The 15,132-nt window shown below is 34.5% G+C and overlaps 1 protein-coding gene across 3 annotated transcripts in view; it reads right to left on the bottom strand.

Moving 5' to 3' along the window:
* Positions 1–15,132, bottom strand: part of FSTL5 (follistatin like 5) — an 856,262-nt gene that overhangs the window by 778,294 nt on the left and 62,836 nt on the right. For 2 of the 3 annotated variants that reach the window (XM_027866922.1, XM_027866921.1), the window contains exon 2: positions 4,452–4,482. In XM_027866922.1, coding sequence (XP_027722723.1) covers positions 4,452–4,482 — 31 coding nt within the window. Of the gene's footprint in view, positions 1–4,451; positions 4,486–15,132 lie in introns of all 3 variants that reach the window. The other variant, XM_027866920.1, reaches the window with a different exon arrangement.

The raw sequence follows: 15,132 nt of genomic DNA on the forward strand, positions 1-15,132 counted from the left end.
GGAAAAACTGAGAGTGATGCAAGAAAATCATGAAAAACAAGTCAACAGCTTGCTAAAGGAGACCCAAAAAAAATACTGAAGAAAGTAACACCTTAAAAATAGCCTAACCCAAATGACAAAAGAGGTACAAAAAACCAATGAGGAGAAGAATACCCTAAAAGCAAAATTGGCCAAATGGAAAAGGAAGTCCAAAAGATTACTGAAGAAAATACTTCCTTAAAAATTAGAATAGAGCAATTGGAAGCTAGCGACTTTATGAGAAATCAAGACATTGCAAAACAAATCCAAAAGAATGAAAAATTAGAAAACAATGTGAAATATCTCATTGGAAAAACAACTGACCTGGAAAATAGATCCAGGAGAGAGAATTTTAAAATTATTGGACTATCTGAAAGCCATGATCAAAAAAAGAGCCTGGATATCATCTTCCAAGAAATTATCAAGGAAAACAGCCCTGATATTTTAGAACTAGAGGGCAAAATAGAAATTGAAAGAATCCACTTATCTCCTCCTAAAAGAGATCCCCAAAGGAAAACTCCTAGGAATATTGTAGCCAGATTCCAAAGTTCCCAGGCCAAGGAGAAAATATTACAAGCAACCAGAAAGAAACAATTCAATTATTGTGAAAACACAATCAGGAAAACACAAGATTTAGCAGCTTCTACATTAAGGGATCGCAGGGCATGGAATATAATATTCCACAGGGCAAAGGAGATAGAATTACAACCAAGAATCACCTACCCAGCAAAACTGAGTATAATTCTGCAGGGGGAAAAAATGGTCATTCAGTGAAATAGAGGACTTTCAAGCATTCTTGATGAAAAGACCAGAACTGAATAGAAAATTTGACTTTCAAATACAAGACTCGAGTGGAACATGAAGAGGTAAACAGGAAAGAGAACTCATAAGAGACTTATTATGGTTGAACTGTTTACATTCTTGCATGGAAAGATGATATTTGTAACTCATGAGACCTTTATCAGTATTAGGGTAGTTGGAGGGAAAAAAAATTATATGTATTATATATAGCTATAGATAGATAGATAGATAGATAGATAGATAGATAGATAGATAGATAGATAGATAGATAGATAGATGTAAGACACAGGGTGAGTTAAAGATGAAGGGGTCATATCTGGAGAATAAAATTAAGGGGTGAGAGAGGATTATACTAGAAGAAGGAGAAAGGGAGAGGTAGAACAGATTAAATTATCTCACAAAAAAACAGAAAAGAAAAGGCTGTTACAGTGGAGGGGAAACAGGAGAAGGTGAGAGGGAATGAGTGAATCTTATTTTCATAGGATTTGACTTAGGGAGGGAATAACATACACACTCAATTGGGTATGGAAATCTGTCTTACCCTACAGGAAAATGGGGGGGGGGGAATGGGACAAGAGAGTAGGAGGATGATAGAGAGGAGGGCAGATTGGGAAAGGTGGTAATCAGAAGCAAATACTTCTGAGGAGGGACAGGGTCAAAAGAAAGAATAGAATAAATGGGGGGGTGGGATAGGTTTAAGGGAAATAGAGTTAGTTTCACAGCATGTCTACTATGGAAGTGTTTTGCCTAACTGCACATGTATAACCTATATTTAGATGCTTACCTTATCAATGAGGGTGGGTGGGGAGGGAGGAAGGGAGAACAGTTGGAACCCAAAGTTCCAGTTTAAACACGTGTTTAAAAAAATGTTTTCATATGCAACTGTGAAATAAAAAAATACAGGAAATGGGGTACAGAAATCTATCCTGCCCTACAGGAAAATAGAAGGTGAAGGGGATAAGAGAAGGGGGGGAGAGATAGAAGGGAAGGCCAACTAGGGGAAGGGGTATTCAGAATGCATGCCATCTTGGGGGTGAAGGGAGGGGCGAGATGGGGTGAAAATTTGGAACTCAAAATCTTGTGAAAGTAAATGTTGAAAACAAAAAAATAAATTTATTATTAAAAAAGAGTACTTTGTCTTTTAAAAATTTTATTTACAGATATTCAATATCTTTAATATAGAATTGCTAACTTAAGTAAAAACATGCACAGAACAAAGAAAAATCAAGAGACAAAAGATTCTGACCCTGTGCTCCATCAAATACCACTGGTAAGGCAGATTATCAATTTAACAAACCTCAAAAGTCTACCAACTGGTAAGTAGTTGCTATTATCCATTAAATACAGCTAACATTTTTCAAATGCATTGCTAATTCATTTGACATGTTTAATCAGTTTAAGGCATATCCTTTTAACACAATATTCACCAAATAAGCAGATTATTACTTCTTTGCCTCAGCATGCTCTCTGAGATGATGAATAAAAGAGCAAAGCTGTAGGAAAAATTCAACTTTATAGTCAAATAATTGCATGTCCACATGGACTCATATAACTAGGCATGGGTAATCTGGAGTCCTCTTGGGAAGCATCAGGCCACATGTCCAGAAGTATCAACATGTCTTATTTGTTTACAACTCAGTGGCCTGTAAGCCATAGTGAAAGTGAGAATTCTGAGCAATGCATTGTAGAATGTTAAGAGAGACAAAGGTCATTTATCTTATATCATGCACTTCTTTGCAAAAGATGACCAAAAAAAAAAAAAGACTCACTTAAACATTAAGTTGAAAACTGTCATTTTTGCTGCTGTAGGTGATGTAATTTATATTACCCATGGCAATGAAGCACCAAGAAAAAAGCATCACAAATCTAACTTCTATTACAACATTGTTACTAATATGATTGAAGACTAACTTGGCACATTCAGGTTTTTCATAACAAGGTATACATTTGGTATACCTAAAATTCATACATCATTTAAATGCATATCACACAACATATTTTGGTATTGAAATTCTCTTATGCAGCAATCTAGCTATAAACTGAAAGTTCAGATGGATGTTTTGAGTATAAATAAGCCTAATAACTCTATATGTTTAATCAAGTTATACTCATGCCTTCTGAAAATAAATGCAAATACTTTTGGAATTCCTAGAAGCAGAAACACATATATTTCAACAGAAACATGAACAAAACTATTAAAACTAATGTTTAACTAATGTTTAATGTTAAAGAACATTCTGTTTTCTACATAGACACACACATACATACTTAAATGCTGACAAATAATGAGAAATATGCAATCCTTTAAAATTGCTATCTCTAATTTCCTAAATAGAATTAATACAAATCCTTTTGAGGATTTTAAAATATCATCATTTGTAAACTGGAGCTTATAAATAGGTATTTCTCTCAAAGTTCTTTGCCATCTTTAGGCTACCTAGAGATGTCAACAGTTAATATAGGGTCTACTGCTGTTATGATAATTCAGTATCTAAAGCAATCAGGCATATCTGAAAATCCCCATCAGGATGTTGTATATAGAGGGTTGAATTTAAAGTTAAATGATCTAGGTACAAATGCTGGTTCTGCTAATTACTACCTGTGGCACTGTGGCCAAGTCAATTGATCCTCTAAATCTTAGTTTTCTTCTCTGTAAACTGAGAATGAGATTATCAGTTATGTCAAATTCAAATAGAAATAGATCTTTGTACTGCATATTGACTTAGAAAACCACAAATTAACATTATCTATGTTTTATTGTATTTTGTTAAACAATACCCAATTACATTTAAGCCATATTCAGGCCCCAACCAGGCATTTTGCTGGCCACATGGAATAGGGGGGCCTCCAATATTACATCTCTGGATTAAACAATGCTTAAGATCTCTTTTATCTCTAAATCCTATGATTCCATGAAATCATTTCTATTGATTGTCCTCCTCTTCTGGGCCAAAAGTGGTATGTTTCTTTAGATCTCATCTCTCTGAGCACTTTGATCTTCACAGTGTCTTACTGTAGCTATTATAGCTCCCAAAGTTCCACTAGATGTTATCACTAATTCTAGAAAGCTATAATTAGAAATTATCCAGAGCAGTTCTCAGGGTGACTATGATAAAATCTGGAGAATTCTCTATAATGGTAGTGCTGTAAGAAATCTCTCAGCAAACCTGGTGAAGTGACTTCATTACCATGGCTACTAGAGAAAGCTTACTTTTAAGGGTGTTGCTACCTCTCCATTTTCCCAGAGAAACCCAGTAATTGAACAAAAGTATGTTGCTGAAATTCTACAGATCCTATAGTAAAAGAGGCATTGGTCTCCGTAATAACAATTCATCAGGTAAAAAAATAACTTCTTCCCTACCCCACCTCCTTCACTCCATCACTATATATCAACTATATATCAACTATACATATATATATATATAAAATAGCTATATATCTATTAGCTATGATGAATTTTACAGGGAAACTCCAGAGGAAACAAAGATATGAATGATTTTTGATACTCCATTACTCTGAAATTTTCACTAAAGAACCACATTTTTGACCCAGCAGCCAAAGATTAAGTATCCTTTATATACTCAATAACATTAGAGGTAACAACGATTTAAAAAAAATTATTCAGTCCTTACCCTTGCTTCTTGAACTTTCTTGACTTTTTTCCTGCTGGAATAAAACATAGAAATGTGTCAAAGTCTGTAAATGACTTTTTAATCAGCAGAATTTTTTGTTTTTAACAACTATCAAGAGCCCTGAAACAGAATAATATTGAGTTTTAGTTACCTCACCTGTACATTGACAGGGATGGACTGAAAAGTTTTCTAAGCATCTTTCTACATCTGAATTTGTGATACTATGATCCCATTGTCTATGCTACAGAAAGGCAATATATTTTTAAATAAAGCTACTTAGAAACAGGGCAAACATCAGGATGTAGTATTAAGAGTGCTAGATTTGGAATTAGAAAGGTTAGGTCACTACCTAAGGGACACCTTGAAAAAGTTAACTTCACTTCTATTTTTGAAACATTATCAAAAAAGAATTACTTGCAGGATATACAAAAGATCAGGAATTAGCAATGGGTATATATTTCTGTATCAAATTGGCATCTTAAATGAAATATGATTTCAAAAGTTGACCATGATGAATTAGTACAGATATGTGATTTAAAAGATGTGTTCTTTTGATGTCCTTAGGCAAATCCATTTAGAAAATAATTATAATTTAATTTTATCTCAGAAAACTGCTTCCTTCTCTTCTGTGTTAATAATAAATTATTTATAAAGAATACACTTTAATGGGCAAACATTCTCAGGAATTCACTAAAAGACACAAAAGACTTTTTAACAATTGTTCAATTTAACTTTGGATTTGGCCCCATCTCACTCCTCTAAAGGGGAAAAAAATGAGGCTAAAGTTGACAATGATTCTATTCATTCATGTGGTTTTTTTTTCATTCAAACCTGTCTCTCAGTTTGACATACCTCCTTGTTAGTTGCCCAGCAACCACTGAAGAATTAGCTTTCTTTCACATTTTTAAGTAGAAACCATTCACCCTATGACTTCTCATTTAAGGCTTAAGCACTCTTTACTTTCTTTAAAAGTTTTAGGGTTTCAGAGCATAAGTTAGGGATGATGCAAAGTATACTGAAAAAAAAGGGTGTCAGGGTCTGCTACCTACTACTTATGTAACTTCAGACTATTCATTTTACTTTCCTGGTCCTCTATTTCCTCATTTTTTAAATGAAAGAGCTCAAATGATTATGATCTATGACTCTAAATACTTCAAATTACAGATATTATTTACAGAATAGATGTTATGAAGTTAGATTTGAAAAATGATAGCTTATCGTGGCTCCAAGAAGCCAGCATCTCATGGTCTATGGGAGAACTCTGAGTTTAGACATAGAGGACCCAAATTCAGATCCTGTCTCTGCAGATAACTAACTGTATGACTTTGGGTAAATCATTCTATCCCTCTGGGTCTCACTTTCCTAATCTGTAAGGTCAAGGGGTTGATTTAAATCAGCTCAGGTCCAATCTGGATCTAAATCCATGATCCTAGAAGTGAAAGACAAATGCAGCGTCAGTGAAATTTTTTGGCAAGGTGAAGGAGGAGCAAAGAGCTCTTATGTTAGTAAGCAAGTTAGTACTTGGTTCTAGAGTGAGAGGTGTGCAATTCGAATACCATATCTGATGCCTATTACCACTGTGGTCTTTGATAAATCATTTAACCTCTTTTGGCTCTGACTTTCCCAGCTGGAAAATGAGGGGAATGTGCTAGATTGCCTCTGACATCTCCTGCAGATCTAAACTGTTGATGATTTTTGATGCAAGTGTTGCCAGACTTTTCTCTTCCTTTTCTTCTTTTCCCTTTGCTTTGCATTCTGACCAGTTTGTGTCTTCCTAATACTTTTACCAAGACACAAAACTGAGCAGACAAGGTTTTTTAAAATTTATGAGTTTGAGAAACATAGATTTTTTTTTCTTTTTATTGTGATGGATGAAGAGTAAGTAATAAAGTGTAACTAGAGAAGTGTGACATTCACACTTTGGTTCCATCCTACTTAGCTTGGCTGATTACATATTCTTTGCTTCAGTCAAACTGGACCACCTGATGTTTCCAAAGCATAGCATTCTGCCATTCACTTCCATGCCTTTGCATAGGCTGTTCCTCAGGCCTGGAATGCTTTATATCTTCTTTTCTTTTGGAAATCTCTGTTCACTTCAAGGTGTAGCTCAAATAGCTAGATGGCCTTCCTGATTATATCAGTTGTTCAACTCTCCTCTCCTCTTCCTCAAATCACTGCCTATAAATGTTGTAAGAATTAGATTATGAACCCCCTAAGTAGTCGACTGATCTTTGCATGTCTTAATATCCTCAGCACTTAACACAGTGACTGGCATACAGTAGCCTTTTAATAAATACCTATTGATTGACTGGCTATTCACTAAACATCTTGTATTCATTTTCCAGTAAACACACATCCTAGAAGAATGTAAGCTCATTAAGGTGAATGTCTCATTTTTCTGTTTCTATCCAAAGTGTCTAGCATTGCACCTAGAGTATAGAAGAGCCTTAATAAAAGCTTTTCAGTTGATGGATTGATTATGGGGACTCAAAAAAACATAGTTCTCATAGTTGGATTTATAAGCAACTGGATAGTTGCTTACTATGGTTTATAGTACTGCAAAACCTCTTCCCACTTTTTTTTATCAGCACCCTTAATCTTTCAAGGTGAATCTGAAATGCCATCTCCTCCAAGAAGCATTCCGTGACCTCACTAGTTAGAAACACATCTTGATCTCTCATAAAACTTTCTTTGTACCACCCTCCTAGATTTAGCTCGTTCTATTTTTATCATAGCAATTTTTGTATCTGTCCTTATCATATGCCCTTGTAGTCTGATAGATTGATAAAAGACAAGGACTGTGTCATAACACCACAGGCTTATTGTGAAACTAAGTAAAGCTTTTGGTTATCCTTAAAGCACTATATAAATGTTAACTATTACTGTTATTGTTTATCTTTGAATGCCATAGCATCTTCTACTATGGCAATATATTGATAAATATTTATTTAATTTAAAAGTCCATGAACCATGTTATGGCTGTTTGTAAGGACATAGAAGACTTTGGGCAATTTTGACTTATAACAGCAAAAGCAAATCAAAATAAAAAGTTGAAAGGCAAATAAGCCTGTAGGGAAAATGGTGTGAGATTTTGCTAAGAAATATCATCTCCCAAATATTTATGGATAATTCAGAGGACAGAAGACTCAAAATTGGACAGTTCTATCTGTCCAATCCATCCTTCACACTCTCTGAGAGAGAGTGTGAAGGATGTGGCAATACAATTTGGGGATAGCATTACCATCAGACCTTGCCCTTTGGTGAGAGGGAAGAGGTAATAACAATGTACAACACCCATGCATCCAGGGATGACTGGCCCATGGTCTCATAACACTAAGACTTGATGTCAAAATCTAAAATATCATTGAGTAAAGTTATCTCTTCAGTAACACCTGACAATCTCATAAAATTCTCATGCATGAGTAGAAAATGCATGGTTTCAGGAGAACCTTCAAGGCTGTGTTTTACTTCACTGAATTAAATGCTTTATAAAAAAAATCAGTAAGTGATAAACAGAGCTGGATTTCATATTCTCTAACCTCTCAACTTGTATAACTGCAAAGGTGTGACTTTCTATAGGAAAAAAATATCTCTCCAAAAGCTGGTTTCTTGTTTTCTGATGTGCTCATCAAAGATACACTTGATGACTTTAAACTATTTTTGTTTTAACGACTATCAGGAACCCTGAAACATATATAGCTTTTATAAAAACTCTAAAGCTTTTATAAAAAGGAGAAACCAAGAATATCACTAAGTTGTTTTAATGTGGTTTTGGTACCTTTTTGTTGCTGAAATCTCTATCTGTGATCTTTTGGATTCTTTTTGCCTTTAAGATATGGCTAAAAAACAAATTACTGAGTGTCTCTAAAATGTTATCACCTACAGTAGAAGTGTCAAATTCAAATAGAAATAAGAACCACTAAACTATACTTAAGGATTCCTGTGGGCTACAATATTGACCTAGTTTTAAAATGCAATATTATCTGTGTTTTATTGTATTTTTATGTATCTTGTTAAATATTTCCCAATCTTATTTTTATCTGGTTCTAGCCACACTGAAGAATGGTGTAGGCATTTTGACCTGTCTGACATTTCTGACCTACAACATGGATTTCTTATTTGGTCAAACCTAGCTACTCTTTCCCACTTAATCTTTAATGCCAGTGTCATTTCCTCACAGAGTCCAAGTGTGGTGATTGTACAACTGGTGCAAAAAGATATATACATCATTATAAAAATACCAGCAGATAGAACTGTTCAATTTTGAGTCTTCTGTCCTCTGAATTATCCATAAATATTTGGGGGATGATATTTCTTAGCAAAATCTCACACCATTTTCCCTACAGGCTTATTTGCCTTTCAACTTTTTATTTTGATTTGCTTTTGCTGTTATAAGTCAAAACTCCCCAAAGTCTTCTATCATCTTTCTCTGATGTTTTACAAATGGGTAAATCAGCTCTGTCCATGGACTGCCAAGGTCCACTACTTGCAAAGGAGATCGTTTACTGGTTGAGGAAGCTTCTGAGTTGTTTGTTCTTACTGTTTTCTATCAGTTCAGTTTCTCGATAATGGTGATAGAGTGGATTCATTTTTATCTATTTACTAATTATTGAAGTTGATAGCTTGTTTGAAATTTGCTTTGAAATTCCTATAAATTCATGCAGAGTCTTTTTTCACCTTATTTTGACCACTGACTTTACCAATATCAATGTAAGGACTTCTGAAATGAGCATTTATATATATGCACACTATTGCCCTTTTAAAATGTAACAAGTTTGGTGCTGAAAAGGACAGGATTTTTTTTTTCACAAAGAAAAAACAACAACTGTGAAAGAGTGTAATGTTATACCCCTTTCATAAGTAAATAGTGGTTGAAGGGGGCAAAACAGAACTTTGGTTTAATAAAATGCTAAAATCCATGCTTAAAGAAGCATGATCTTCAGATAAATATGAGTAGTTCAGTTGCCAAAAGGAGCAAAAAATGGACTTCTATATAAATAAAAAGGTTTAAATCACCTTGAAAAGGATAATATTCCTTTTTAGGTGAACAATCTGATGGCTGAAAAGAGAAAAATAAAAAAAATGTAGTTAAAATGCAAGTGTGAAGAAACAGTTTTTAAAGAGACAATTTTAAGAAAGCTTGAAGACTATAGAATAGCTGAGACTTAAAGGCATTATGTTCCCTTAGCTCATTTGCATGTAACTGTTTTTAGGCTAAAGAGGTTAGCACTCACACAATGATAAATAAAGTAACTATTCAGAGATAATAAGATGATTAAATAAAGAAAGGTGGTTTTATAACTAACAGAAAAAGGGAAAATTTTCAGCTTTTTATCTCATAAGGGAAAGGTGAGTCACCGAGAACCAGAAGACTCTAATCTCTACCATTTTAATAATGTGGCTGCTATCAATTACTGAAGAACAGGGAAAGGAGTAAAGAACCAGGCCGGAGAGAAAGGACTCATCAGGGGATTCAAAGGCCATTAAAAGGCCAAATTTCTGGGGAAATTGTTTGTTTTTTCTTTTGTTTGTTTGTTTTTTATTTTATTTTATTTTTTTGGGAGGGGTAGAGGGAAGTCTGAGAGTAGAGTCAGTTCCAAAAAGAAGCCTTCAGTTGCTACATCTAAATTTGCTGAATAAAGGCTGAAATTCACTGGAAGGTAGCTGAAAGTAGAGTAATTTCCCTGGGGTACCATCTTCAGTGTAAGTGAGGTGAAATCTCTCAGAATTCCCTGTTGCTCTCTGCAGCCCTCTCTGGTGCAAGAAGGAAAAGCAGAAAGGGGACAGAGACTTTGCCCCTGATTTGTTTTTGGACCACATAGAAGGCTGATGAGTGAAGAGCTAGATTTGCCAAGAAAAGGATAGCTTGATGACATTTACAGTTGTTTGAATTAAAGAGAACTGCTATCCAATATAATAGAACTGTTATGCAATACAGCAGTGCAACACTTTATCATCCCTTTCAAGGGTGATTGTGAGTGGCTTGCCAATGGTTCCTTCCTCTAAGAGAAGAAGAAAAAAGGCATTTTTTTCCAGCAAGAGAACAATGAATTCTAAAAGAAAAAAGTTAGATGAGAAATAGCTTCTTGTGATGTCCATGTTCCTGAATGATTCAAAGCCTACAGTATAAAATTGTAAGTTACCTTGAGCACAATAATTTTTCTACTGATGTGACTCTCTTCTAGCTATGAGTATGTGCCCACTATCCCCAGATACTGAATGGTTTGATGGGAGTATGTTATCCAGGTTTATCTCTGGACTATGGTATATTAATTATTCATTTACTTGATTTAAATTGAGTAACTATGCTATGATTAGTATTTTTTTCTTTATTGTTAAGAAAAATAGTTACATTTATAAACTAATGGTGCCATCATTGTGAATATCTGGTTTTGTGTAAATGGGAATCACCTAGGTAGGGGCTTGAAAGCTTTAGAGGTGAATTCCTATACCAGAATTAGCCCTAGATCTTTGAGAGAGCTTGAATTTAATTAGCTAGTGCTGGTCTTTTTTCTGAGAATCCAGATCCGCCAATGTGAGGACATGGTGAACTAAATAAGTCAAGCCTGAGAAAGTGGGTGACTCATCTCCCGTAAGTAGTATTACATTGTGAGGCACCATGCAAGACACATCCCACATGTAGAGTGAATTGTTTTGCAGCAGCTATCATCAATTTGATTTTTATGAAGAAATTGAATGCTCTATCCTCTTTGTGAGGAAGAGACTCACTGCAGGTATGAGTATTCTCAGCATTACTCGAGACTGGTTTAGTTTCTTTTTTGTTCCTGAGCCAGGAGTTGTTGCCACCATCACTTTTATAAAATATATGAATGCATAGTGTGGTTCCTCAGATGGACAAACTGAGACCAATATTGTATAAAAAGGAGAGTTGGGTAAACCACTATTGAGAAATAGAGCAATGTTTTCAATAATCTCAAAGTGCTTACTATCATAAAAGTCCATCTCTTTAACACCCATACTTACTTGGTGATGCTGTATGGCTAGAAATCAAGGATCTTGAATGAACTAAAATTATGAGTAATCCAAAGGGCATTAGAAAGATGAATTGTAGATATGTGAATAGATGGTAGTCTATAATCAGTGAGAAGTTGTTTATAAGAAGTAGCACAAAAGACCATACTGATGACATGCATGATTGGATATGGAACCAGTGATGTAGTGGGAATTAAGACTATAGATAAACATGCCAAATGTTAGGTCAATACTTCTGAGACAATAAGAGAATCAAAGGAAGTCTTTAAACTTGTTGGCCTGATGCTTCATGACAGATTTATTACAAGGCATAGAAAAGAATCACAGAGGATAATACTCAATAGTGACACAATATTCAACAAGAACCTATTTCAGTGTTGGACAGTTCTAATAGTTAAAATGTTATTTCTTGTCTTGAGACAAACTACAGCTCCCAATAAATTCTGTGTATAATTTCTTAAGTATTCTGGAGCTACACAGATCACGTCTAATCTCACTTCTATATAGCAGCTCTCTTTTTTGAAGATAGTTATCATATCTTATGCCAAGAGGTAGAATGGTAGTTCTGTTATGAGCATGAGCCTTGCAGGCATAAATGAACAAATTTTTACAAAAGTGCTTACTGTATGCCAGGAATTATGCTAAGCACTGAAGATATATATACACAAAATTGATGGTCCTTGATGAGCTAGAATTCTAATATTATACACACAAACACATATGCATACACATATATACACATGTATATGTATATAAATATATGCATGTGTGTATGTATATGCATATACATACACATGTAAATGTGTATACACATATGTGTATGTGTATGTATATATACATGTGTGCATATACACCCATATAAATGTATGTATACACACATAAATATGTACACATATATATTTGAAAGGAGTAGGAGTGCTGCAGAAAAAAATGCTTTATTGCATTGTTTAGAAAACTTATTATTATACTGTTTGAGTCCAATTTTACGTGGCTCGAGATTGTTTTCACCAAGCATGTCATCTTGACCTCAGTAATTTTAGGAATGCCAAGGGTGAATATAAGGAATTTTGAATTCTCTTAGGTGTTGGACCCACACAAAAATATTTATGTTTTGAGTTATCATACCCAGGTCTTATTTTGGGTCCACTCAAGCCTGTGTTTTAGATTTTTGACTTCTGCTCAAATTTTATTGAATGTTGACATTTACTGATCTACATCTCAATCAACCTTGTCTATAGGTTGCCCACTCAGCAAGATTGAGTAACTCTGTACATGTGATTCCTGAGCAAAAACCATTCTCAAAATCCTATATAATGTAAATCTTCCAGGACAGAGAGGGGGTAGAGAGAGATAGAGAGAGAGACAGAGACAGAGACAGAGACAGAGACAACCAGCCAGACATACTCTTTCTGGCTTGCATTTCTGTGCTAAATAATCTAATTTCTTTCTAAAACTTTTTTTTTTTTTTTTGCAGGGGCTGGGTTTAGGATCTGTTCTCTCCAACTGAACTCTCCATACAAACCTGCCTGGGAAGTATGTGGTGGTCTTGGTTCTAAGCAAAATAAAGGACAAGTTTACATATTAGAGCCCAGGATCATAGTGGAAGAGTACAACTTATAGTAGGAAGATGAGAAGGAGGATGGCTGGAATGGAAGCAGCAAACTTTAGAAATGACATGAAAATGCCAAGCAGATCCACATCCAAGTCTTGCCTCTAACAAGTACTAGTTATATGATCATGAGAATTTAACTTATACCCTCAGTGCTCCAGCCAGTTCTCTAAAATTATGCATAACAGTAGTTTGGCTAATCTGCAACAACTGAGGAAAGTTCCATGCCAGGAGTTTCTTAAACGTATGAAATCAAAAGTTTGGTTAAAAAAAGAAGTCTTCCCTTAGTCTCTTCTTTTCCAGGGTAAATAATTTCAAATCCTGCATTCATTCTATTATATATAGCCAGCTGGCATCTTAGTTCTTTTCCCTACCCACCTCTTATTATCAAATATTAAATCTTGATATCTCATTATCAAATGATACACTCATTTTTCAATACTATAGAAACTCACTATCCAATAAACTCCCATGGCTACTTAATACATCAAGCACCTACTACAATCTTCTTTGTTTTGCATTTACAGTCCTTCACAACACATCCCAACATAATTTTCCTGCCTTACATATTATTCCCCTTCATACACTCTCTGGTCTATCCAAACTAGCCTTCTAACAGCTCTTCACGCCAAATCATTTCAAATGTATTCTATACATAGCTTGTTTGTACAGTTATTTGCATATTCTTTCTCACAAGATTGTGAGTGCCTTAAAAAAAAGCAAAAACCAACAACTGTCTTTTACCTTTCTTTGTACCTTCAACAACTACGCCTGACACTGGTATTGTTGTTGTTCAATCTTTTTCAATCATATCTAAGTCTTTGTGATCCCATTTGTGGTTTTTCTTGGCAAAGATACTACAGTAGTTGGCTATTTCTTTCTCCATCTCATTTTTCTATTTATGTTTATCTATGCACATTTCATTTTCACCAAAGGAATGTAAGCTCTTTAAGGGCAGGAGCTATTTTATTTTGATTTTATATCCCAACACCTAGCATAATGCTTGGCACCTAGTAGCCTTTTAAAGACTTGTTAATTTACTGATTGACTTCAATGAATTTCTTATCTTATTCACTAGGTACTTTTTTTTTCCCATCTCTACCTGATATGATCCATCCATATCTTATTATCCTTTGGAACTCTTCCTAATAAAACTTCAAAAGAGGATGTACTGAGTAATCCAATGGCCATTCTGTAGATCTCTTGGAATTTGGGGGAGTATTTTTTAACTTAAATACAAAATAAGAAAAGGAAAAAAAATATCGCCACATGCCCAGCAGAACATAAGAGTATTCAAAATGTAAAGCAATAAATTTCCATTTTAAGAAAGCCTATATAATAAATACTATACATTGTGTTCAGAGCTGTCTATCTTTTCTTTACATCCTTGTAGATTTTATTTTGTCCTCTGCTGTGCACTTTTTACTTGGTTCTTTTTTTCCACTTTCCTCTCCCCACCTCAAGAAGGCTACAAAACACACACAAACATACATATAAATATATACATATGCATATATCACTATATATACACATAAACATTCATATATTTACATACACAAACATACACATATAGATATACATGCACTTACATACACATACATATACATAGGTACGTCTAATCATACACATATATACCCTTAGATTCATATGCATCTATTTAAAACTATACCATACTTGTTTGTGCTCAGTTTCTCTGAAGGTAAATAACATCTTCAAAAGTCCAATTCTTTGAATATTTTTCTAAATCCACCAACTCATCATTTTCTACAGCACAGCAACATTTCAGTCAAATACTGTCTAGTTATTCTAAATAGTCTAAAACAGTATTGATTAATATGGCTGACATATAGTATAGTTTCCTTATTTTTCTCTTTTGATTAAATCTGTTTTAGCTTTAACTTTGTCTGAGATCATTAGTACCCTTGCTTTTTTCCTAATGAATTCTACTCCTGATCTTTATTTTATGTTTGTTTGTATCTTTTATTCTTATCCTTCCTGACTCCTCTACTTTACTTCTACCTGCTACCTTGCCTTCCTATTACTTAACCTACCCCCAGCTCCCCAAGGTCCCTCCCTTAT

This window comes from Vombatus ursinus, unplaced genomic scaffold (assembly GCF_900497805.2).
Source record: "Vombatus ursinus unplaced genomic scaffold, bare-nosed wombat genome assembly UNPS02014784.1, whole genome shotgun sequence".
Taxonomy (NCBI): Eukaryota; Metazoa; Chordata; class Mammalia; order Diprotodontia; family Vombatidae; genus Vombatus; species Vombatus ursinus.